This window comes from Hydractinia symbiolongicarpus, chromosome 2 (genome assembly GCF_029227915.1).
Source record: "Hydractinia symbiolongicarpus strain clone_291-10 chromosome 2, HSymV2.1, whole genome shotgun sequence".
NCBI classification, from domain to species: domain Eukaryota; kingdom Metazoa; phylum Cnidaria; class Hydrozoa; order Anthoathecata; family Hydractiniidae; genus Hydractinia; species Hydractinia symbiolongicarpus.
In genome coordinates this window covers 24,137,285-24,163,164 of record NC_079876.1, presented here as the reverse complement: position 1 = coordinate 24,163,164, position 25,880 = coordinate 24,137,285, and the positions used below count along the sequence as shown (strand labels likewise).

At 35.2% G+C, this 25,880-nt stretch overlaps 2 protein-coding genes across 7 annotated transcripts; both read left to right on the top strand.

Moving 5' to 3' along the window:
• Window positions 1-4,799: 4,799 nt before the first annotated feature.
• On the top strand, window positions 4,800-5,726 carry LOC130629995 (melanocyte-stimulating hormone receptor-like). Its single transcript, XM_057443392.1, has one exon. It carries the CDS (start codon window positions 4,800-4,802, stop codon window positions 5,724-5,726), a length of 927 nt encoding a protein of 308 aa, XP_057299375.1.
• A 1,000-nt stretch (window positions 5,727-6,726) lies between these two features.
• Window positions 6,727-25,612, top strand: LOC130630293 (uncharacterized). Of its 6 annotated transcripts, none has more exons than XM_057443737.1 (8): window positions 6,727-6,794; window positions 11,481-11,561; window positions 21,126-21,331; window positions 21,692-23,397; window positions 23,785-23,986; window positions 24,101-24,232; window positions 24,634-24,722; window positions 25,051-25,612. In XM_057443737.1, the coding sequence occupies exons 2-8, from the start codon at window positions 11,497-11,499 to the stop codon at window positions 25,084-25,086; spliced, it is 2,436 nt and encodes an 811-aa protein (XP_057299720.1). In that variant the 5' UTR covers window positions 6,727-6,794; window positions 11,481-11,496; the 3' UTR covers window positions 25,087-25,612. The 6 variants fall into 6 exon arrangements, with proteins under 6 accessions (XP_057299720.1, XP_057299723.1, XP_057299721.1 ...); XM_057443740.1 differs by lacking the exon at window positions 6,727-6,794 and adding an exon at window positions 19,891-19,976 and having other exon boundaries at window positions 11,545-11,561; XM_057443739.1 differs by lacking the exons at window positions 6,727-6,794; window positions 11,481-11,561 and adding exons at window positions 13,112-13,420; window positions 19,891-19,976.
• Window positions 25,613-25,880: the final 268 nt, after the last annotated feature.

Below are 25,880 nucleotides of genomic sequence, written 5' to 3'. Positions count from 1 at the left end.
AACTTGAGAAGCAGAAGGTTGGGGCGGACGAAGGACAACAGGCTAACCTTGAAATGGAATAGAAAAGTCGAAGAAAGAGATTAAGGATCTGAATGATAAGAAGAGGGGTATAGGGGAAGCACATGGTATACTATCCACTGACATATACCCCCAACTGAGACATATTAAGGACACGCTATTAAAAGTCGCGCTGGAGATAACACAACTCTGCTGGAGAAGCTTAGGATACTCTTCAAAGAGCAGGGGATAACCATAGCGAGAATCGTCTCTGCTATTAGCCTATTGATAAGCACCATTATACTCTCTGTTACAGAAGGGGGAGGTGCAGCAGCAGGTGCCGCAGCGGGTGGTGAAAAAGGTTTTGTGGAGAAGCAGCTGGAAAGGTTTGGAAACTTTTTTAAATACCTAGCAGAAAAGGAAGGTGTTGCGTTACCTGGGATCATCGGTACGGTTGTCTCGTTCTTTGTGAGGGTAGCGTCAACCATCGTGAAATATGCGGCAAAATATCTGTATATGGCCATCGCGGGAGCTGCTGGGCTTGTCGTGCTATACGTGAAATAAGCCTATTTTCAAGCCATATATATGTAAGGATGATACCTACCCCTATGGTGATTAATGCCGTCTTGGTATTATCGTATTGATTTTGTGGTTGTTCAGGTATATGGGGCGTAACATGTACCTGTATATCGGGGGTATGTATGGGAGGTGTAATAGGTGCCGTATGCCTAGGGGGTATGGTATGCTTTGAGGGTATAGTATGTATGGGTGGTGTCGTATGCTTTGGAATATACACAGGTTTTTTGGCAGTATGCTTGAGAGGCGTGGCATGCTGCACAATAGGCTTGTTATTCAGGTGAAGCCGTATACCTATTATGGCGTTTGCCAGTGCAATCAAAATGTTATTGTTGTACCCCACGATTTTGCCTATGCGCAAGTTCATGTCGGAGGGTAACATATACACACCATGCATCACATCGAAGTTCACCGGGGTTCTCGCATACTGTAAAACCTTCTGAAATTCGGTGATGTCATGGCTTACATTTTCTTGGCGATGGACCATGGACTCGAACTTTTGCAATAAAATCTGCCTGGCCGTGTAGTTGTCCGCACCGGTCCCTAGAAGGGATGCCTTGGCTCCTGCCTAAGACACCAGTAACAGGACCACATAAGCCCTGATATTCTCGCTTAGCTGGGTCAGACCTTCAGATGTCAAACCCTAACTTGTAGGCATGATAAACTTAGCCCAATCCCCATCGACCTGGAGCCAGTATCTACCATTTGTCAATGAGGACACAACAGTCTCGAATTTATACAGACTATTAGGATCTGCACCGTACTCGCGACACACTTGGGCATAGCCTGAGCTGCTATAAGGGTTTTTGTACTGTGAGAAGCCGTCGTCGTACGGCATGGGGACCTTCATTCTTGCCAGAACACGGCGTATGTGGTAGTACACGTGGAATTTAAAAATAGAGTTTATAAGGGGTACGGAGCCGGTCATGTGCTTGGCACAGATGCCTAGGGCCATTGTTAAGCAGTGCGTGGCGAAGTTCACCTGAGTATTCCAGTAATGCAGTGTTTGCCCTTTCCAACCCAGTTGAACGGGGTCAACGAGGTAGGTTGTTGGAACTTTGATGGCATACTTGGTAAACTTCGGAAATACCACAGAAATGTGGGAGTCTGTACTCACGTAGAGGTCCTGATGTTCCAAGTTGTTTACACCAGGTGGCCATTCACCCCTGTTGGACTTGTACTTTGCATTGGAGTTATATTGGTATATATTCATCCTTTTCTTCTTAGAAGAAAGGGATGCGAAACAACTGTACATCACTGATATAGATAAACGTACGATTTTCGAGGACTACCTGGGACAGGATACTCGTATTGCTCTGAAATCTATATCTATTAGGCCCGGATGATTGAACTTATATAGCAACAACGATGTCACTATACGTAAAGTAGGACCCGACCAGAGGGTGGCTCGAATTGAGATTATGAATGGCTTGTACAAAATCGAGGATATTGCAGCTATTGTGAATAGCCGGACAGAAGGAAAAATAAACCTGTTCGTTTTGAAAGATTCCTACTGTAGACTCAGGGTTGGTGATGGGTATACGGTGGTGATTGGTAGGAAATTGAAAGAGCTTTTAGGACTAACCTATGACCCCACAAAAACGTATTACACAAAGGGGGACTACGATGCCATACTTAGAAAGACTTATTTGTCCCCAATTGGATGAAGACGATTGCCTTTTGGATGGCAAAAAATCAAAGGTTCTGGCCCTACTTCCCACCAAAGAATTGAATGCATGGGGGACATGTTAACCTGGAGTTTTGATACCCCTGTTTACCTTCCACTGAAGGGGTCCACTGACCGTCTTGAGTTCATGCTAACGGACGTCTATCATCATGAAAAAACGTCACGTTTTTTAACATCACGATGCAAATCCTGATAGAATAAAAGAATGAGCGATATCAGCAAACGTTATCCAAGCTTGCTGAGTGCACCTGCATAGGGCTCCGATCAGGATGAGGGACAGGTCTTTTAAAAAGATAGAGCAGATTGAACAACATCTCCAGGATGAAATAAAGGAGCGGAATAGATTGGCAAAAAAATTGAAAATGCACAATATGTGGGTACGCTTCTGTGACCATGCATTGCTTGGCGTAAGTGTGATTACGTCGGGTCTTGGGATTGGAGCTATGGCCTCGGGTTTGGGGGTACCCCTGGCTTGTACCATGGGGGGACTCGCGATTGCCGTCGGAATAGAGCAAGCTGGTATTCGGAGCGCATCAAAGTATTTGCGTGTTAAATCCAAAAAACATGAGGGCATAAGGTTACTCGCAGAGGCGAAATTAAACTCGATTGTAGACCTGATCAGAAAGGCAATGGAAAATGGCGTTATCAGTAACCACGAGTATAGCCTGATTAGCCGTGAAAAGGAAAGGTATATGCTGTTCAAGGAGCAAATGCGGCAGCGCTTCAATAGAATCGTGAATGCTATCAATGAACAGGAGAGGGCCCAGTTTGTTGCCTAGGGCAGAGAGGAAAGGAAAGATGAAATTTAAAATAAACAATAATCTGTACAGTATACAAGCACTATGTAGAGTCCCCACCTGAATATAGTTAATATAATTAATTTTGTATATTTTATAGGTCTAAAAGGCCTATAAAATATATGATTTTCTAGTCCTCGCTTAGGAACCATTTCTCCCTAAAGTCCTTGCACCGACATTCTGTTATGTGTGTCTGGGGGTAGTGATTTTTGCCCTGTACGTAGACCGATTAAATACTCAGAATTGCACTGACTTGGCAGGGCTCATCGTAGGGTACAGGCATACCTTGGAATTCGCTGGTAATTGTGTCCTTGTAATATCGGAATTTAGCATTCACATAACGATCCTTTTTCACAGACTCTGTCGTCATTTGGTCGGAAATCAGCTCTTCGACCTTTGACCATATTTGACGATGTTTAGCAATCCAATCGGGGTATTCCTCAAAATCGAGGCTCATTGCCGGTGCCGCTTTGTCACTCCATGTGCGGACCAGATTTTAAGCGTCTTTACCTCAAAGCTACTACAAGGTCCTGTGAATATTTGTAAACAGGATAAATCCACAGGTTTGCCCGTCCTTTATACATCTCATTTTGTGTGACTGATGCACAGGTAAAACATCGCGCAGAGACAAAAAAAATACGGCTTATTGTTAAATGTAGAGACTCGTTGTTAATTTGTAAAAAATCCACGGGGATACATCCTTTAGCAGCATGACAATATGTCGCATTTGCAAATTTATGTTCTTTTAAGCACGATCTTTTTCTTGCAAACAGACAGAACACGAGTATCTCTATAATATTAGCCGTCGTCTGTCTGTTTCTGCGCGGACCCCCCGCTGAGTTGAAAAGTCTTGTTACGGAAAGACGAATATCAAATGCGATATACTTTTATCCACTTTGTTGCGACGGGTGAATTTAAAGGACGGGCGAACCCGTTGATTTTTCCACGGGATAACGACTAGTAATTAATATAATAGTCATTAGCCCGTGGAAGCAAAGTCGACAAAAATATATCATATTTGTTTTTTTTAGCTTAAAGATTTTGTGCGTGGTTTAACACGCCCCGGCTTTTTAAATAGCTTCGCTCAACCGTCCTTTGTTTTAACAGTTTTAGCACAACGACAGAAAATCGTGAACCAATAAAGTGTTATTGCTTGTCTAGAAGCCCAACATGCAGATAAAGTTTCGCGCAGACTGTCATGCTTGTATCAACACGTAGAAATCTTTGTCACACAAAAAATAACTTAACCTTCAGATTCTAGTAGTGAAATAAAAGAAGCAGCTGAATGAAGCTTCAAAATACTATTTTCTTCTAACAAAATAAAACTTTTGAATATGAATAGCGTTTTGACAATCTGGAAGTAAAAATGTTTAATTCAGCCTTAACCTTTGGAGTCTCTTCCATCACTATGTTGGCCCAAGCGCTTTCTAAAACCAATTCTTCAGTCCTAATTGTTGCGCCTTTTGTATAAATTTACAATTTTTTGGACTTATCCCACCCCAATAAAAATAATTAGGAATATCTTCTCCTAATTATGGTGCGTTACAATCAAAATTCCAGAAGAGAAAGAAAAACAGAGCTAACATATATTGGTATAGTAATTTAACGACAGCAAAAAAGAGTAGGAAGAGGAAAGCGAAAGAAAAGAAAAGAGAATATAAATATCAAAACTACAGGCGAGTCCTCAGCAATACACAGTTCTTATTATTTTTGTTGAAGAGTATTATTTTCGTCGTTCCTACATGTCGCATTCTGGATACGTGTACTGGACATATTTTGTTTGGTTGGAATGTTTTCTAATACTAGCGTTCAATGGGCTAGCGATCTCTGCCGTGTTAAGAAACGGAAATTTACGCAGGCAAACCGTCAACATATATCTACTATGCTTACTTAGCACACATTTTATGCTGGGTCTGTGGGGAATGACAGAGGCTGTGTTGTTTAGTGCAACACAGAAGCATTCTTCGGAATATAAACCTACGGCTGCACGTCGTATTAGTACAATGTTATACATCTCTATACAATGTTGTACATTCTCTGCCTTGGTGTTGGTCACTATGGATAGATACATAGCCGTTCATCGACCACTTTCATACCAGAAGTTGTCTGCACGCTTTATCGTAGGATCCATTATCATAGCAGTCATTCCTGCCGCATTTTTTGGAGGGATCTCTGTTCTTACGGAACTGAGTCGGTTGGTGTCTGCCTTGTTTTGTGCAGTCACATTTATCGGCGGCTTATTCGTTACATTCGTAAATGTAACAGCGTATCTTGTAGCGAGAAGGCATTTTCGAAACATCATGAAAAACTGTGTGGGTAACGGCTGTGGAAGCAGTAATGTGGCAAATAGCTTGATACTTCAACGTCGACAGAGATCGCTGATCGTCACTTTGGTACTTGTTTTAACTTTCTTCATAGCGTGGACACCTAGCTTCGTCAACTTGGCTGTCGCAGCGACAGGAAGAAAAATTTCAAGATCGACCGTTGTAGTTTCATTTGCATTACTTTTGTTCAATTCTTGTGTCGATCCGTTAGTTTACGCGCTTTTGAACGTTGGTTTACGACGTGAACTGATGAAGATGGTTCGAGTTTGGAAACATAAAGTGTCGCCTTTACACGCAAAAGAAACCAAAAATGCTCAACCTACGGGTAGTGTCCAATTGGAATGAGGATAGCTAATTTAATGGCAGAAAGTTTCTCGAGAAAAAAAGACAAAAAGTTTGGAACGTAAATTTTCACGAGTCATTTCCTTTTTTATTTATTTATTTTCAGGGATTCGACGCATTTCTAAATTTTCCTAAATAGGTCTGAATACCACTACTTTTGTACTACCGCAGACGATCAGGAGAATGCAGAATAGTTTTATCACGTTAATGGATGCTTTTACTAAAGGAACAAGAAAGCAAATAGTGTAAAAAAAATACGCAAGTCGAAAATTATCTGTTTGTGCGAAACACTACCTGAAGAAAGTTTACGAAAAAACAAAGTTAAATATTTTGCGTCACCATTATTGTTGAAGTTGTATTTTTTTGTTCGTTGTCGTAATTTTTGTTAATAATTTTTTTTTTGGTGACATATATTCTTAATAAAACTGGACCAAAATATGACATTTTGGGGTAAATATGTGTATAAAAATGGTCATGATAGTTTTCATATTTTAAAATTCCTACTAAGAGTAACTTTTGTTACTTTTCCTGAAAAGGATCAGCATAGGGAAAATACCGTTATTTTTTTCTCAACGAAGTTTCCACAAAGAAAAATGCTTTCCTTCTTGCACTGTTGACTTTTTACCATGGTGTGACATTTCTCATGTACCTGACAAAATGTGAACCCCGGTGTGTTACACAAAAAAATTTTTACCCAAATACTAATTTCCGAGAAGGGAATACAAGGGTGGACCAAAACAGGGAAATATAAAACAGTCAGTTACGGCACATGATGGCAACAGTTTCTACCAACAAAACCGCTAATTGTTAGCAAGTAAGTATGAACCACAATAAACGCGCGTCTATTAGTTAAATATTAGTTGAAGAGTTACAAAATATCCTTCACCGTAGATGTTTCTTTTATAACAAGTTGCGTAAGTATTATATAAAAGTGATAAAATACGAGTAACGAAGGAGACACAAGCGTAAACGAGATCACATGAGTTTAGACAGAATATGCGTATAACAGAATTTTCTCGTATCAGATTAGATATTCATAATTACGCCAAAGGTAACAAGGTTAAAGTGCAGGTAGAGATATATTTAAAATATAGTTTTTATGTTTTGTTGCGTGACGGTAAAACAACACTTCTTTCATTGACTGACATGTCATATCGTGGTTAAGCCCGGTTCACACCAATGCGGTTAACGTTATCTTGTGGAATAAGAATTATCTTTTTCGGTGTAGATAGTACCCTACAGGTTCACACCAATGCGAATACCGTAATTCTTCAACCTCGACCCCAGGGTTTTTTCTGTGTTTGATATAAGGGACGGCGAGAATGAAAATTTCGTCTTGCCGTCCCGTTATAAAAAAAGAGACAAAGAGCCCGGGGTCGAGATGGTAATTCTTGTAATCATTCGTGTATTATTCGCATGCAACCAATCTCGTCCCCAGAGTTTTTTGCCTTTTTGATATAAGAGATGATATCAAAAAGAAAAAAAGCCTGAGGAAGAAGGTGGCATGAAATAAAAATGACATTTTTTGTGTAAACAGTGCCCTTATTCCCATGTTATGTTCTTCCCATGTTATGTTCTTCGCATGTTATTCGAAGAATTAGCATGCGAAGAACATGCAAAATGCGAACATCAGACATCGTAGTTTTAATCAAAAAATTGTGATATTCTCTGTTAAAAAAATAAATAAAGCCCAGCCAGAGCAAACGGATAGTCAAGCCAAAAATAACAATCTTAAAAAAGGAAACCCTTTCCAAAGAAAACAGAAAATGGCTGTCCCTATTCTAATTTCCTTCAGCAAAATGTTGCACGCACTTTGTGATTCTCGTAGAAATAATTCTATAGGCCATGTTTTGTTGTTGGAACTTCTGTTTTCTTTTCATTATTTGGATCATAAAATGTCGCGTAAAGCATGCCCTCCTCCAAAAAATCCATAGTTTAAAAGTCGTCTTTATTCTTACGAATTCTTGTTCTGTTTGATGTGAACACAAAGTTTACAAACGTTCCAAATATTTTCATTTCCGGAATTTCGTTATTAGCATTGATGTGAACCTGACTTTAAAGATTAAAAGTACATCCGTAACCCGGGGCAGACTTATTTTCAAAAAATGGAGACATAGATCGGTTACGCTAGTTAAATTAAGCATGCATTTTTTTATTGTGATATTCTTAGACGAAACGGGGTCTGGAAACGCTTTTGGAATTTCTCGTAAGAAAGGCAAAAAGAATCAACGTCTGGCGCTTTGTTCTTTTGGACTTTATTTTGTTGTAATTTTTAGTCCTTCTTTGCTTCACTAGCGCTCTGGTTCTAAGTTCAGATCCTAAAATACAGTTACAATAGGCGTACTGGCACACGCCTTCTATTTACACAAATTTATCGTCTTAGATGATCAACTTATCTAGACAACCTCATTCCCAGGCCAGGAAGTTGATGACCACTAGTAATAACGACTCAGGGGCTCACAAGACTTTGGGGACAAAGTTGTTATCTGGAAACATATTTTGACTGTTAAATTTCCACAAAAGTGTTTCTGTGGCTAATTTAGTTTGCAGTGTTTTTAAGATTCTATTGGACACCTGTGAAAATTTCAGGTTTGAATGGGTTACTTGATTTTTGAATGTAGATAATAACGCTTCGTCAACAACCTCTTCACAACGCTTACTGGGGCTTAAAAATACAGAAAGACACTATGCGTGTGGATAGAACTGTTTTGATGCAATTCTGCTCCAGAATTATAGGCTTTTTAAAAAAGAAATTTGTCTATCAAACACTTCGTTACTAGTCAATCGAAGATTTAAGAAAACTTCAATCAACAATAAAATTGATAACAGGTTTTGCAAAATAGAAAAAAAATCACTTTTGTGCAAATTGATTTAAATATGTGTCCTAATGACAATCTACATAATAGCATTAAATTGCTTTAATTTAGGTACTGATTCAGACTTGTATGGGTAAGTACCTTAAATAAAGCAATTTGAAGCTATTATAAAAAAGTTTGGAATATAAATTGATTTTCTTCTCCCAAGCAACTTGTGGACGCCATCTTGTGCCCCTTTTCTTTCAAAACTGTGTCGCCGGCCTTCACTTTAAAAACTGTGTCGCTAGCCCTGAGTAGCTTTCGTAATTGGTGTTGGTGACTTTAGTAATTTTTTTTATAACACATTTATTCAGGACTGTTTTTTTTAACAGGACTCTTCAGAAAGATTTACCCATTTTGTCCAATGAAATGTTTATTTAGTCAGGATATGTATCCTAAGAAGTCCTTAAAAACTGCAACTGCGGGGAACGTTAAGAAACCTTTTGAAATTGACAAATTGCTTATCGATGTCATAATGAAAACGTGTGGAATCCAAGTTCATGTTTTCGTTGATGGATTTCTCCATTAAGCCGCATTACTATCTATTTATTTTATACATTAGCGCCAATGGAATACAAGTTACACAGCTTTTATATGCAAATATACCTAAATGTAAATGCAGCTTTAATAAATTTTTAATCGATTTTCTGCTAATCTGAAACATTTTCCAATTTTCAATATTTCTGTCTATTTTGGTTTGCACAAAAGAAAACACGAGTAACCAAATAAGGTTTTGTTTGTCTTTTGTTGACGTTACATGCTTGTGCAAATAGAAACAATAATGTCGAAATGTGATACGTCATTGCTATCACATGTCATATAATACGACAGAAAAAGAAAGAAAACTTTAAGAGTTACATGTGGAGGTAATGCAGACGTCCGATGCGACGCATCATGAGTCATGCATAAAAAAGCAAAATAAGCAAACACAGGGACAACGCATTTCTGACAACTTTTACTGACGAAATTAACTTCTAAGCGCGTTCTGTGTAAATTTTCCGCTTTATATTTGCGTCTTGTGCATGCGATTTTAATTGTCAAGTATTTCCTTCATATTTCTTTTTAAACTTTGAAACTTTTTCGGGTTTTAAAGTCCTGATACTGCTTTTTAGGTCTGTTTTAGTTTCGCAGGGCCCTCGATCAACATTTCTTGTGGAACAGGAAAACTATTTCTTTAAAAAAAGCAGTTAAATGCCTTAAGTTCAAATTGGATTTCAATAGCTATAATGTGTTCTGACCTGTATTTATCATTGATAAAAACAAGAATTAAAAAACATGCTATTATACAAGTTAAAAAACGAAATGTCATATCAAATGTGTGTTTATATATCGATTGAAATTGACATCGACTTGTCTCTGTACGTTATTCAATCATACAAATGTATGTGCAAAAAATTTGAAATTAAAAAGATTTTTCATTGGGAATCTTTTTTAATAATTTTTTTAATTTTTAAAAGCCCAAAAAATCCAGTACTAAATGTTTCGTATTTTTTAGAAAGTACCAGCCTCTAGATTCTTATAAACGGGTTTTTTCTTGAAGATAGGTGTATGGGAAGTTGCTAACTTTCTTTGTGGCGGGAATAATATTAGCAATGTATGGCTATCAAATGTCGAGGAAAAAAAGGGAAACGAAAGTTTACCCTTATATGCTGTCAGCTGCAGCCAGCATATGTTTTAACCCCAATTAGCTCTCCTTCGCTGTGACAATAAATTACTTTAACCGTGTATATGAGCATTCCATAATTTAAATTAAAATATTTTCTTCAGTGTACAAAACGGAAGAGAAACTAAAGTGTTGTGTATTAAACAATGATAATATTGTGAACAAGATCTGCAATAAAGCTTGCCACTGGAATTCAGAATTGATTGCGTGGCCCGATTCTACGATGACCCCTATGGCTCACTTCTCTTCTTAAATAAAAAACTTCTCTTCTAAGTCAAAACACTTCTCTTCTTTCCTCTGAAATACTCTCTTCCGTTCGAAACACTTCTCTTCCAAAGTGAGAAACACTTCTCATGAACTCAAAAAATTCCCAGACCCAAATCCGGTCCGGAATATTGATTGAGTTGGATTTCGCTAACTCACGTTTTTTGAATAAATGACCGACCCGTTACCTCCAGGTTTTTTGCGTTTTTCATATATATAGGTGACGAGAGTGAATAAATGCCGTATCCGTTTAAAGCATTCGTTTATCTTTTTTAATACGCACGTTTTTATAAGAATACCAAAATTTTAATCAGGCTGGCCATTATTTCTTTATTGTTCTCAACAAAATACGTATTGTTTTAATTTAAAATCCTAGCCTGATATTTTTGGAAGGAAATGTGCTTTGCTTGGTTGATACCACCATGATTTTGAGGACTCTCGGTAGCCATCTATTTTGCCATTTATTATGTCTCTTGATAAATAAAATTAATTACCTTGCTACTGATCTGAATTGATTCGTGATACTACTTTATTCATGCTGGGACCTGCTACTATATTTTAATTGTAATAATATTTATATTCGTAAATTGAGCGCGTGTTGGCCAAGTATACTCCTGCAAAAAGTGAAAAAGTGAAAAAGTAAAAAAATACTTAATCCCATTTTAAAGCATGAATGATGCAATTATCTGAGAAATTTTGACTATTTAGACATAAGGGATTTATTTGGAAGGTTTGTAAATTTCTGCTGCTCTTTTTTTTACTGTGAACAACTCAACCTCGATCCCAGGGCCTGTTGCGTTTTTTGATATGAGGATGAAACGCATTTTCAGCCTCATATCAAAAAACGCTACAGGCCCTGGAGTCAAGGTTATAAACAACTTTCAGTCAAATAAAAACGCGTCTAAGGGGGACCTATGTTTCACAGAAGGCATTAGTAACTGGACATTCAAGTTGTTAATTCTATTTATCTTTTAGTGACGACTTGGGCACAATGCCACGCTACGATTTACAGAAAAGAAGAAAAACATTATTACCAAACTTTAAATTTCCCACCAGGTTTGTATTCTTTCGTTGTGATAAAATGCTTTAGTTTTTCTGTCCTAGTAATCAAGACTGTAACATGTTACGTTGTATAGATACGTGTGATAGCTCAATCGCTTTAAATCGGTTATGATATACACTTTATCTTACTACCTTTCATCCGTTCCAGAGATAAGCGTTAGTTTTTTTTGTCAATGTAATGTTTATTAAGCGATATATCATAGTAGTCATTCTCAAATTAAGTGTTACTTGTCGGTTAATTCCCTCCCTCCACCCACTAATAAAGCTCTAAGGTTTACTGTAACCTTAACTTAACCCTAACCCTGACCCTTAGGCGTGTAAGGGATGTGCGGAGCAATAACCGACCAATATAATTTTTAGATTAATGATGAACAAAGCGGAAATGTTGTAGTTTCGTCACACTTTTTATTCTTAGTGTTGTGTAAACTGTTATATAAGCATAATGTATAGGCGAATAAATGGTAAAATTCTAATTCTCCTGACAGCATGATATTCAATTAGACACGAGCAGACATAAGCACATTGTTGGTTTTTAAGTATTTTACTGTTCAAGTATTTAAAGATTGTATGCGTCATGAGATTGACTTAATCCTTCCATTAAGAATTCCTTATGCGTCATTAAATTGTTTTTGGTTTATTGTCATGTGAAAGGTTTATAGATTGCAACATCCATAACGTTTTATAGAAACCTTACTATCGTAAAAAGTTTATAAACTTTATGTATTTACTCGCAACCTCGTGTTTAGTATTATTCAAGGAGAAAGCTGGGAACGAGATTAGGTTTCGCGGCAATATACAATTTTTAAAGTTTGTATAATTTACTCATGTAAAAAGTTCTTAATGACAAAATATTCTGTGGAGAATTCTCGTCAAAAGAAAGTTAAATTGAAAAGATATAGTTATGTTGTGGACTCGTATCTCTAAATCACTAAGGTAAATCTTGTTTGTAGAAGATTTTTCACTTGTAGTATGTTTTCACTGTTTGTGTTTTTAAGTCAATTATCGCGGAATCGAATTTTAAATAAACCAAACAAATTGGCTCTACTTGATTAATGTAACACTTTTTATATAAGGAATATCAGTTTTTTTAGTTTGGTTGTTGCATTTTTCGGTACTATAAATACCGACATTGAAAATATCTATAGTATAAATACTTCTTCTTACTTTCTTCTTCTTCTTCTTTTTATGTATGTTAGCAATATTGCAACAAATTTTGAAATGAATTTGTAATCAGATCTGTTTAATTTAGCAAATATGTGTTCAGGATTTAGCTGCAGTCTTTGTCAGAAAAAATCTCATTTCACAAAAAATAGGCTAGTTATAGTTGGACTTATATTACAGAGGCTTCTTTTCCTAAAAATGGGGGTCTAAATCGGCCTTTGTGGTGTTCCTTCTTGGAAACAATCAATGATAAGGATATACTCTTAAAAGTAATGAGGCAAAAACCCAGCCTCCTCAAAATATAACACCGTTTTCGAAAATCATGTGTGATGGAGAGCATATCTTCTATTTATGTTTGGCTTGTTTATTCAATCAGTCTTATTAAAAATAAGGCTAAACATCTGAAAGAGAACAAGTTAAACTTAATATGGCGGACGAATATCCAGAGCGAATTGTTAAGAAAATTTCTGACTTGGCAAACTTTCATGAATCATTTGACTACCATTCTAAATAATTACTTAAGCTTAATACAGTTAATTGTAAATGAAGATGGGAGAATCACCTGTTATGATCAAGCGATATATTACTTATGATACCTTACCAGTTGTAAACATCCGAAGTATCAAGACTTTCACGTATGATTTGGATAAAAAGGACGAAAGTTGGAAAACAAAAGTTGTCAACTTTAAAAGGTTAACATTCTTTTTTGCTTAATAACAGCAAATTTTTAAAACTGTGCTTGGTTATAATAACTATTATTATCTGCAAGAGTGTTGCAATAGTAAAAAAAGTGTGTGCATTATGTTTGCCAGACAAGAAGGGTCCTATCCTAGCTATAGCTACATGTGGCGATTTAGGGTATTTTTGCGGTCGGAATGTTCTCCTTTGTTGCTCTCCGATGGGGTACAAAGTGGACTTTTCACGGTCAAACCTTCACAGTAGCAACCTTAATTAAACAGAATTTACAAGTAAAACGGCGTTAAAATGTCTCAAAATGGCAAAAATTAAAGCAGTATCTAAAACATATTAAAGATATGACTAAAAAAAAAAATTTCTTGAAAAATGCATTATTGTATTTTTTGAAGGTTCACCACAAAAACATTATGATTACGGCATTTGTACCCAATTTCATAATGGCTGCTTAACCTGAATACTGGCCTGTGATTGGTTAAACCAGTATTATGACGCGAATCCGACTGCAAGAATGTCCAGCTAGTCGGTGGACATGCTAAATGTTTCACCACAAGCCTCAGTTGCAATGTAAAAATATATATCTTGCTCAAACAGAAAAACCCCTCCAGGTGCTTTCTTAAATTTTTTGACACAAAAGTAAAATAATAAACAAACTTATATATTCACTTTTGAATGAAACTTGTGGTGTGGTCATTGTAGAAAGTTTTTTGCCAGCTGACAAAAAATTACATATGATGTTTTTATTCAAGCTTTGCTCTAAGTTAAGTTAAATAAAAGAAGTTGCTTTAACTGGCTGGCATTGCAAGTTTTAGAGTTACAAGTGAAGTGGAATAAGCTCTTTTTAATCAACAAAAGAATAGTTTACTTTTAAAAACTATGAAAATACTATTTTCAGTGTAATCTGATATACCTGATAAGTGTTATTTAGCTAGTAAGGATGTATATAAATTATGCAGGGAACTTTTGTACTGTAAAAAAATATAAATAAAATAACAAATCACTAACTATGAAATTTTTGGCCCCATAGCTCAGTGGTTATAACTCTCGAGCTTTGTGCAGGGCACTGGGGTTCATTTCAAATTGGCTGTATTTCAATATGGGTGAGTGAATGTTACTGTTGCCCCAGGTTAACCCATGCCATGTGATGGAAATTGGGGAAATGGCACACTGTTTGGGCCATTGGATCTATTTATCTATTTATTCTTGTTATATTAGAAAACATAAAAACAGAAAATGCAGTTTCACATAAAATGTAATTTATATTATATAAAATAAACAAATTTATGTTTTTTGGGCTGCTTTTTTTGTTTTTTCTTACACACACTAATTTGGCTTGTCACCAGGTCCAGTGTGATGATAGACATGTTGTATACAAAATTTGTAGCTCTTTATAGAAAGATCTCCTAAAGGGCTAAAAATACTCAAAAGATTTTATTTTAAATTGTGCAGAAATTCTGAGCGCATCACAGGTGTGTATGATCATTTTTTTAAAAATTCTGTCATTTTAAGTGAACCTGCGTCTAAATGTCATTAAAAAAGTGGCTAATACATAGATAGACCTGCCCCTGCTTGATTTTCCTAATCTTGTTTTTTATGTATTATAAATTTGATTTTATGTGCTTAATATAGAGGCTACTGCAAAAGAAACAAACATGATTTTTGAAATTCCCTTTTTTAAAAAATTCAAGCCAACATTTTATCATTAGAAAGTGTATCTTATTTGGATTTTTTTATTGGAGAAGATAAAAATGAATTAGAAAAACACATATACGTTTCACTAAAACGACAAAAAGCTACTTTGTTCCCAGTTCCAATTCCATGTGATTTAAAATTGTGATTTACATGTGTTACAAGTTTTTTTTCTATAACAACCTTGATTTAGAGTTACATTACTTTTTTTACAAGGTGTGTTTCCTTACTCCAAACTGTGACTTCATTATTTAAGTAGCCGCAAAATGAAAAAGAAAAACGTCCTAGATATACCTGTAGGCTTGTGCAAAAGGTTATCTCACCCACTGTGCTTTTATAGTTTTGTAAATAAGTTTCAAGATGTACAGGATAATGCATGAAAAAAAAAAACACTGAAATAGTCTTTTTTTAAAGATCATGACTATTAAGCATGATTAAAATAGTATTTAGTTTAATATTATTTGCGAAACATGAGTAACAGAACAAAACTCAATTTTATTTTATTTTGATAGCAATCTTTATTTTTCTTTTAACTGAGGATGTTAAAATTTTTCCTTCTTTTTTTTTCCTTCCAAGAAACGAATTGTGACGATGTGTTAACATTTTTACAAAAACAAAGTTCTTAAAAAAAATTTAATCTGCCGGAAAAAACACTTTCGTTATATATTTCAAATGAGTTATTATACTCAAAAGAGTGTATTTTTTCAATAACTAACATTCCAGAAAGTGTAAAAGATCAATGCACGAAAGTCGAGATCAAGTGAATGTATAATCATTACTCTTTAAAAATCACATTTACGGCTGGGAAAGTAAAAAAATAGTTTTACCATAAAAAAGAATTTTTTTGAAGTATACCTTTACAGTAACTGTAATGCCCAATTCTAAGTGATTTTGTAAAAAAAAATATAGACTAACTTGTTTAAATTCTTCTATTCACCCTTTTGGTGATGGTGTCATGCTGACCCATCTTTCCCATCATGTGTCATTTTTGTAAACATGATGGTCTAACTTTCAATGGTGGTCTTCATTTAATAATGTCACCTGTTTTTTAACCCTTCATCTTAACTATCAATGCTTTAACGTTAGATTAGAAAAAGTAGCAGGGAGATTATAACAAATAAAAATGTAATGCTTGATTTTTTGGCTTTTTATTCTCAAAGTTTAAGTCATTTTAATTGTTTTCAGATTTAAATCAGTGTAAGTAACAAATATGGTTTTCGTCTAGCTAGCTGTGTGTCAATGTATAAAATAATTTGAACTCTAAAAATGTCCAATCTGTGTCAAATTCTGAACTGCACATTGTACTTTTTTATCCCCAATGTCTTTTTTAGGTCTACAGTCAGTGAGGCAAACAAATTCTGTTTTTAGCTCTTTTCTGTTTTTCAGGAAAGTACTTTTGAAAGATCAGCGTGCAGAGGTACAATCTCGCCATAGATAAAATTTCACCGTAAATAAATAAATTTTATTCCTTCCACCAAGAGGTGTTTAAAGCAGGGTGATTCCTTAATTAACCTTAGGAAAAAAAATTTACTTAAAAGTACTTAAATATACTGAAAAAAAATTGAAATTTTAGCTATTCTTCTTAATTTCTCCTTATTTCTTAATTTTTCTGATGTAACTTTTTTGGAAATGTGTTCATGGATTGTTCATCACCAGTGAAATAAAACATATTTCTCTGTTACCTGAAATCCTATATTTTCTATCTTTCAGGGCATAATTTATATGTATATTTGTATAATATGTATAATTTTCTTATCATAGAACATATAATATGTAACATTAAAGATAGAGAACTAAAATTGGTTTTCTCCTTAATTATCCTTATTTTTTTATTTTTGTATTTTCATAGCAAATTATCCTTAAAAAAATTCAATTTGTCTCCTTAATTCTCCTTATTATCCTTACTTTTGTTCTCTTTTTATTAGTGGTCACCCTGTAAATTTACTTTCAATAATGTCAGCCTCTTCTATAGATCCACCTGTAATGAAATATAATGGTTGGTTAAGTGCAGCGAACTTCTGTGGACCACTACTTTTGTATTTTTCCCAGATCCGCTTTTTTTCTTAATTGAGTCTTTTTGATTACCTTGAATATTTTTTTTTTTTTATACTGTAAAACATTCAGCTGGCGAAATTGTAACCACACTGGATCGGTTGAGTTGTTGGTTGAGATTTAACTTTTTTTTCAATTGTCAGTGGCCCGTAAGGTAAAATCTTGAAAAAGACACATGTTTTTCAAAAACAGTGGCAGAATACTAAAATTGTTAGTGAAATATATACATACTAGTCGTTAGCCCGTGGAAAATCCATGGGTTCGCCCGTCCTTTTTATACCGCATTGCGTGCTTCTCGCTATTGCGCAGCAAAGCTACCATTTTGCGTGACAGACAGACGTATATGGGTATTATAATATAGATAATAATCTCCTTACTTAAAGTATATATATATATTTTTGTTGTAGCAAATCATTTAATAACCCTATTTTTATGAGGTAGGGGCCGAGCAGTGAAAGAGGCCCACCTCTACTGCCATTCAGCTTCCCTTTTGTAATGTTTAAACAGGTCATTGTCTGACTTTTACAGATTTTTTTGGATTATGATGTTAACTTGCTTAAAATAAATTTTACTCTCAAGGGAATAGGTTATGTGTTGTAATTGTATTTGGCAATGAAAAAAAATTAATGTCAGATAAGACATGTGCGTTAATTTTTATTGTCCAACAAGGATCATCAAAAAGTTAACTATAAGTATTATTAATTCTAATGTCTTAACATATAGGTAGTACATCTATAATTGTACGTTTTTAACTGGACATATATATAGTCGTATAGCCCATGGATAAAACCCTAGTATATAAACATAATTAATTTGAAAACCAGTAAGCTTTGGCCAGTTTCTTTGCTATATCATTTATTGGTATAAGGGGGAGGGAGTTAGTGTGAAAAACTACAAAAGTTATCAGTCAATTTTATTCTGTGATAGCTAACTCAATTCAATAAAAAATTAAAATATCACGAAAACCACCTTAAAAGATTTAAAAAATAAAAAGATTAAATTTACTGTTTTTTTAACAGTTTTTTAAATTAAATTTTTAATTTGTTTAATAATAATAAGTACAAGAAGGCCAATTTTATCTAAGGATATTCAACGCCTGCATATTACACAGTCTCGTCTTGTTGATATATATACTTTTTTTCTATGAAGCATGTTAAAGTTCTTTTCAGTTATGACATCTGGCATTGGTTGGGGTAATTTTTTGTTTTAAGTTTCCTTATTCCTTTGAGATGGATAGGGTCAAAAAGTTTGTTATTGTCTTACCAAAGTATTTTGTAAAAGAAGCTTGTGTGTTTTTGAGATGGTTGCTGCATAATTAAAATAATTGAAATAATTGAAATAACTAAATAGTATTCCAAAATTATTTTCTGGCAGTTTTTTTTATAAAACGCCCTTGTTACTGGATATTTATATGTGATTGACTATTAACCACAGGGCAAACTTTGGTTATCACTTTTCTACAGACCATACGTACATGTTATGGATTTGAACTTCATATGCTACCATATGTCATAACTTAATAAAGTGGTCTCGCTTCCTATGGATATCCACGTGATGTTTTTGTGGGAAAAGTCCAAATATAGTCGTCGAAAAAATTAACATTGTTAGCCATAATAGTTGCTATTAAAAGTTAAACACTTAGTAAAAAAATTATGTGGTGGTTTATAACATTCTTGTTGTGTGTTTTCTGTAATTTTCAACAATGAGAATCTTGTTTTTTTTTTCATTGACAACCTTTTCTTTTGATGTTTCTATGTGTTCATTTCATTTCTGCATCCTCCACAGATTGACGAAACCTCAGTGTCGAAACTAACTTCGTTTTTATCTGACAGTTTTTTTTTACTTTCTTTGTTTCTGGTTTGGAAGGTTCGTTTCAGCATTAAGTGACTTTAAACACTAACCTGTGGAGAAACATAACGAAGCTCAAAGCGCAATACTTTAACCTAACTTTAACGGAATTTTTTATTACCTACACGTTTTAAAAGAATATACTTTATAAGAATGCCAGGCAGGGATTTCAGGCTTAAAACAATAAGTCTATTGTTTAGAACAATAGAGAAATTAGAAAAATGACCAGGCTGGTTAGAATTTTGATATTGTTATAAACAAAACGCTTGTGTCCAGAATTTGATACTCTTATAAATGCGTGGTAATGTGAACGGGTCATTTAAACAGTGAAATCGTGGATTAATACGGAATTATATTATAAAGACACAACATCACACTTTCCAAACCTCCACACTATATGTTGAACCTTCTTATACTTTTGAAGGTCTGAGTAATACTGTCCTTTTAAATGACGTTCTCATATATATAACTGTTCTGGCTAAAAGTCATGAGTGGAAACATGTTTATTGCTGTTTATGTTGTTGTTTTGAAAGAATGTTGTTGTATGATGTCAACGAACATCATAGTGGTCACGCAAAAAAAACGAAAAAAATAACAAACAAATTGGCCAAACGGGTAAGAGAGAAGCCACTTCTAAAACACTATTAAATAACGTATTATAAAACGAGCTTACTAAATTTTTACGTTCATTTTCTTGATCCATGTGAGTTTTAGGCACAGCCTGAACATATTTACGTTGTGCTTTGTTCTCGTTTTTGTTTTGAATTTTTCGCCAACACAGCAGATTAAATCATCCGTGCATGATTCATATCTTTTTTTTGATGCAAAACATAATATTTCTTCCGTCAATATTTTTTGAAGTCACTTCACTTTGTCTTAGCTGTGGGGAAGGTTAACTGGGTGACGAAATTAAAAGACGAGTTGTAATCACTTCGTTATGAAAGAAGACATAAAACGCTTTTTCAGGTAATGTTTCGGTTCATTAAGCAACAAAAAGCTTGGTTGACATTATTCCTAACATTTTTTTCGTTAAAAGTGTACAGAAAGGGAATTTTATCTGAATTATTTTTTTTACTAGTACATTGCGAAACTTCAAATCTATTTTGTTGCTAGTTACTGCGGTTTTTCAGGCTACGGCCGACAGAACTTTTCAGGTGTAAACCGAGACTAAAAAAGCTGCAATAATTTGATTAAATTACGAAATTGTGCGTTTGTTTCAGCCTTTAATTATTTTTTTTGTTTTGTTTGTTTTGTTCTACTCCCATCAACTGTATTTATGTTTTTTTTTGCATAATTTTTTTCACTCCCTCATGCTTCTACCGTTCAGCTAAATTGTGATTAGGTATGGGCCTCTTGTGTTTTATTTGTGAACAAAGTTAAGTGTTTTTCAGAAGAACCTATTTTATAAAAACGTTGACGCTGAGGTTTTGAATAGGACTAAGAACATACTTGGCCTGAATTCTTTTTTAGATTCAGAGAACAATATAATTTGAGCCTAGAGTTACCGAAGACAATGATTTGCAAACAGTTTTTCGTCCTTGTTACTAGACATCATCTATTTCATATTTCATATTTCACCATATCACATGCGAAATACTCATTGTGCCCTTATACCAGTTTATTTATACTCGCTACATACGCACTTTAAACACCCCATTAGATACTTCGAAAAAGCACGTCGTATATTAGAAGTGTAAAAATAGCTTGTGGTTTGTTGCGAAAATAGTCCCAGTTTTTAAAATGTCGGATTGATATGCCTGTGCAAGAAGCTGCAGCGTGAATTCTGCATGAAGTATCGTATTTTATTTAATTTTCTGTTTTCTCATTGCCTGTCTAAAATGCAAAACCAGTTACTTGTCGTGTGCTATAAGAGACACCGTCTCATTCAATGCGACTTTGGGTGAAATTATATTAACATAATCCTTTCAGAAGTTGACAAATGAAAACAAAGTATTTAATATATGTTATATTAATTTTAGCTTTAAAAGATATTTAAAAAAGTAGTTTTGTTGTCAGACATAACAAACGAATCGGAAGCTTCCTTCAAGCGTTAGATGTTTATAGCTATATCTTTCAGACAGCGATGAGTTGACCTTTTTTTTCTTTTTATTTCAGGGATTTGTTGAACAGTTCCACACCTGATGGCACCATTGTTTACGGGAAAACTGTTCGAGAAGTACCCAATCGGAAGATCAAGGAGATCACGCCTGATCACGTGTCGGCGTTATGCTCTCCATCGGATTGCATGAAACAAATTCACAAGAAGATCAAATGCAAGTCGCACAAGAAGGAGGATGTATCGCAAATGAATCCAGTGGAAGGTGAAAAAGATAATATTTGTCCATTTTTATTTTCTTTTGACCATGGGAACATATGTCTAAATCAGTGAAGTGTTTGTTGCACATTTTTTTTCATGAAAATTATTCTTTTTTCTATCTAACTAATCTTCAATAAATCTTTAAGATTTCGGCTTTTGAACATGAAATGAAAAGATAAGGCCGACGTTGGGTTTTTTACAACAAAAGGCATGGCCGTAAAATCGTATTGACAATTTTTTATCAACTGAATCTTACCAAGGGAAAAAAGGGTTAGCCTTTTTACCCTTTTTTATCAAAGAAGCTTCAAAAGGGTGTTTCTATGTCTTAAGAGTGTATGCGTAAATGCGAAAATCTTTCTGTTAGGCATAAATCGCTGGGACGATCGAAAAGATTTTGCTTATGGCATGGCTGTTAGTTTATACGAAAACGACACTGAAACCGGTCACCTTATCGGAGATCCGGTTGCAGACTCGTTAGCAATAATCACCCGTCGGAATTGTGGCATACTCGCTTTGGCTGATGGTGTAAGTTGGGGTCCGAAATCAAAGCTGGCTTCGAATTGTGGTGTGTACGGCTCCATAACATACATTTCCAAACATATTGAACAATGCATGTACACTAAGGACGTATTCCGTTGTATACTACGCTCTTTTGAGCATGCGCAGAAATGTATCGTGGAAGAGGAAGCTACCATGACAACGCTTTGTGTCGGCGTCGTTGTGCAGTTACAAGAGAAAGATAGGTTCGGTTTTTGCGTCGTAAATGTCGGAGATTCGTATGCGTATGTTTATAGTAAAAAATACGGCGTGAAAGAGGTGACACACGGTTCTCATTGTATAGATGAACTACGAGACATGAGATACAGCGGAGGAGCGCTCGGACCAGCCGATGGATACAATCCAGACTTGGGTAATTTAACTTGCTCCTTCGTGGTGATTGAAAAAGGTGATGTTGTGTTTTTATGCAGCGATGGAATTTCTGATAATTTCGATCCAGCGGTTGCGAAATTTAATCCACGTTTTAAAACAAAAGAGCAAACTAAACAAGAACTTGACTCTATTGATGGTCGAATCCAAAAAATCAGTGACTCAAAATCGGATATCATCCCTTACAACACGGAGGAGAGTAAACCTTCCTTCAACGTTAATATTCCAAACATAACTCTTACGAAGTTGGAACAGACTAAACTGTTCGCAAATGATAAAGACGATAATTTATTGCAATTTTCGAGTACTGATGGATGCTGGTCAGTTCCGAGTCTATCAGGCAGCCCTACATCAAGCGACGAGGGTAACAGTTTGAGCAGTTCGCCAAAGTGCGGTCATCCTACAAATTTGAGTTCGATGGATAAAAAAATGTTAAAAAGTCACGAGTGTTTGTCAATTAAAAAAATGTTCGATAAATTCGCGAAGATGGAATCTCCGGATATCTCCAGTAACGAAGAAGATAACGCGGAAGATGGAACAGTGATCAAATGCGCGCGAAATAACACTTCTTCAAGCGACAACAACAGTTTGCGCGGTGGCGTTGAAAAAAAGTGCGATATTTGTACCGAAATACTTAATAAAAACATTGTTGATAATAAAATTGATTCGTCCAATGGTATATCATACGATCCGCTCATTAAGCGAGACACACAGGGTTATTTTGGAAAGGAGTATAGTGAGGACACAAACAATAGCGTTTTAGAGTTTGCTTTTAGGGGGGAAAATAGGAATAAACCAAGGATTAAAACAAGTCGTTCTCACGATGATATCGTCTCCAAACTTACTAACGAAAAAGACCAGTTGGACAACAGGCCTAGAACAGAATCCAACTGCGAGAGCTCGAATAAGAACATTGTTTCTCCACAGAGCGACGTTGATGCTCCTTCACAAGGCGACATTCACGCTCAGCTTAGAAGCAAGTCTCATTCAAACGTTTTAAAAGGTACACCGACGGAACAGAAAGACTTTAGAAGGACCGTTAGTGAGCAGCAACATAAAAAACGCCCTTCCTTGTCGGATGAAATTCTTCAATCGTTAACGCCTCGTGAAAGACATAAAGGGGCGTTGGAACAAATGACTGAGGTACGTTGTTTTTTCTTCGTCTTACTTCATTTCGCCGTTTTTTCCTGGCGTTTTGTGTGGCGGCGTTTACAGGATTGGAAAGTATATGTGGATGTATAACAGCTTGCGAAGATAAATTTAAATAATACCGCCATTAGAACAGGCGTAGTACAAATATGTGCCCACGAATTATCTCGTGTATATTCTAATTATATTCTCTAATTAGCTAATTTTGAAACCAATTATTGGACTAGAAAGAAGAATGTCAAATTATCATGATCATTCAATTATCATGATTAATCTTGTTTTTTGTAATTAATCTTGTTTTTTGTAATTAATCTTGTTTTATCCTGATTAAACTTGTTTTATCCTAATTAAACTTGTTATAACCTGCTTAATCTTGGTTAGATCATCAGATCAGTGGAGTTCGAACCGATTAACGGCACGTGTGTGCGAGCAGTGGATGTGTGTGCGCAAATAATGAACTTTGTCGTTAATCGTACCGCTGAAAAACGCGACATTTTGGAAGAGACGCCGCCGTCACTACTAAGTCGCTGGACAACTAAAGAAAGAAAGAAACATAATGAGCGAGTTAAAAAGACTTTGGAAGGTTGGTCCTCATTTTAGCATGACTTTATTATGGTTAACAAAAGGCGGCATGATACGGGGTTTGCCAGAGTAACCATGGTTGTTTAGTGTGCTTACTTTTTAAATCGTTTTCCAGGTGTTCCCGGAAAGTTAGACCACGCATCGATAGTAGCTTACGAGGTGGACGTGCGGGGCAAAGAAGTTGTCACGTTGGATTCGAAAAAGTCGTCAGATAGTTTCGACGATATTTCTGCTACAGAAGCGTCGAGTAAGTGTGTCTTTAGGGGTGTGTATATGGAAGTTTGTTCTTTAGGGGTTTGTATATGGAAGTGTGTTCTTTAGGTGTGTGTATATGGAAGTGTGTTCTTTAGGAGTGTGTCTATGGAAGTGTGTTCTTTAAGGGTGTGTATATGGAATTGTGTTCTTCAGGGGTGTGTATGTGAAAGTGTGTTCTTTAGGGGTGTGTATATGGAAGTGTGTTCTTTAGGGGTTTGTATATGGAAGTGTGTTCTTTAGGGGTGTGTATATGGTCCAAAAGGGAGTACAAAATAAAAATAGTTTGCACTGAAAGTCATGTACTAAATATCAGTAGGATATTATTGATTTGAGAGCTATTGAGAGAAAAAATTCTTCTAGAGTGAAAACTAACATTTTTACCCCCTTTTTTAGTAGATGGAAATCCCTGTGTTTCTTTGGATGAAATTTTATCGAGGCGCCAAAGTGAACCAAACGATTACACGAATGAAAGATTCAGCAACGTAAGTAGCAAACCTGTTTCGTTCTGCAATACTGTGGTTCTCTTTATGTCAAACTTGTAAGGGAACCAAAATATTCGTTCAAGATGGGAAGTGTTCGAGATGTAAAAAGAAAATCGCTATACTTACTACTTTCAACAGATTCGTTTCCGCTGCGCAATCAATTTTATTAAATTTTCTTAACAATGCGCAAAGTGATAGAAACATCACTAAACTGAAACAACTGAAATTTAGAGCTATCGGGAGCCTATTTATCTACCGGAATTGGCTATCTTTTAACTCGGTGTTCAATATCTTTTTTTGGAGATACAAATGTTCACTTATTTTTTAGTGTGCAGATCGAAAGATGTTATATGCGTATAAGTAAGAGAAGTGCGCATGCACGTACAGCAGCATGGTCTGGTTCATGTATGTTCGGAAAACTTGATATGTAACTCCATAGAGTTCTATGTTTCTGTGGATTTTTAGAATGTAGATAGAATTTAAAAATGATTGTCAAAATATTTTTGTACAGTTTCTTCATTGTTATTTTGTGTTTTTTCGCTTTCAGTAAATTCTCACATTTTCTTATCTTTGTCTTCCTGTTATTTAAAATTAGATCATTAATAAGATCTCTTTAGTGTGAAAACTGAAGAAATTTGAGGTAATGACATCATAAAAATAAATTAAGAGTTATAAAGTGTAACCAACGAACAACTGCCGCCCTTGGGCGTTTTGAACCGCCCTTTAAATTTTTGCGAAGATCTTTTTACTGATTTTGATTTATAATTATTTTTCAGCACAAAGATTACAAATCGTGTAGATATTTAGTTTTGAATATTGAAAAATTTTGTACATTAAAGTAGATTGTTTTATATATATTATTTTTGGATGAAAAAAAAACATCTCGAACATTCTCCTGTTTGTTTGTTTTCTTACTTGTCAGAATAAAATAATCAGAGCAATAATAAAAATAATAAATAATAATAAATAATAATAAAACTGAAAGCCCTTGAAATTTCTGCACTAGAAGTATACTTGAATGTTTTTGAACACACTGGAAGATATTTAAAAACAAATACTTGAATTTTATTAATTGTAATTATTCAATCGTTGTTTACAATTTTGTTTCTTACAGAGTTTTTGGATCCTCCCTGTATCCTACGTTAATAAACAAAATAA

What these genes read in the sequence shown, in the direction of transcription:
- LOC130630293 (XM_057443734.1), top strand. Translation starts at nt 13,272, where the DNA reads ATGAAGATGGGAGAATCACCTGTTATGATCAAGCGATATATTACTTAT. An exon ending in AAAGTTGTCAACTTTAAAAG is followed by an intron (nt 13,421 to 21,125) that starts GTTAACATTCTT and finishes TTTTTATTTCAG; the next exon opens with GGATTTGTTGAACAGTTCCA. An exon ending in GCAAATGAATCCAGTGGAAG is followed by an intron (nt 21,332 to 21,691) that starts GTGAAAAAGATA and finishes TCTTTCTGTTAG; the next exon opens with GCATAAATCGCTGGGACGAT.
- LOC130629995 (XM_057443392.1), top strand. Translation starts at nt 4,800, where the DNA reads ATGTCGCATTCTGGATACGTGTACTGGACATATTTTGTTTGGTTGGAA.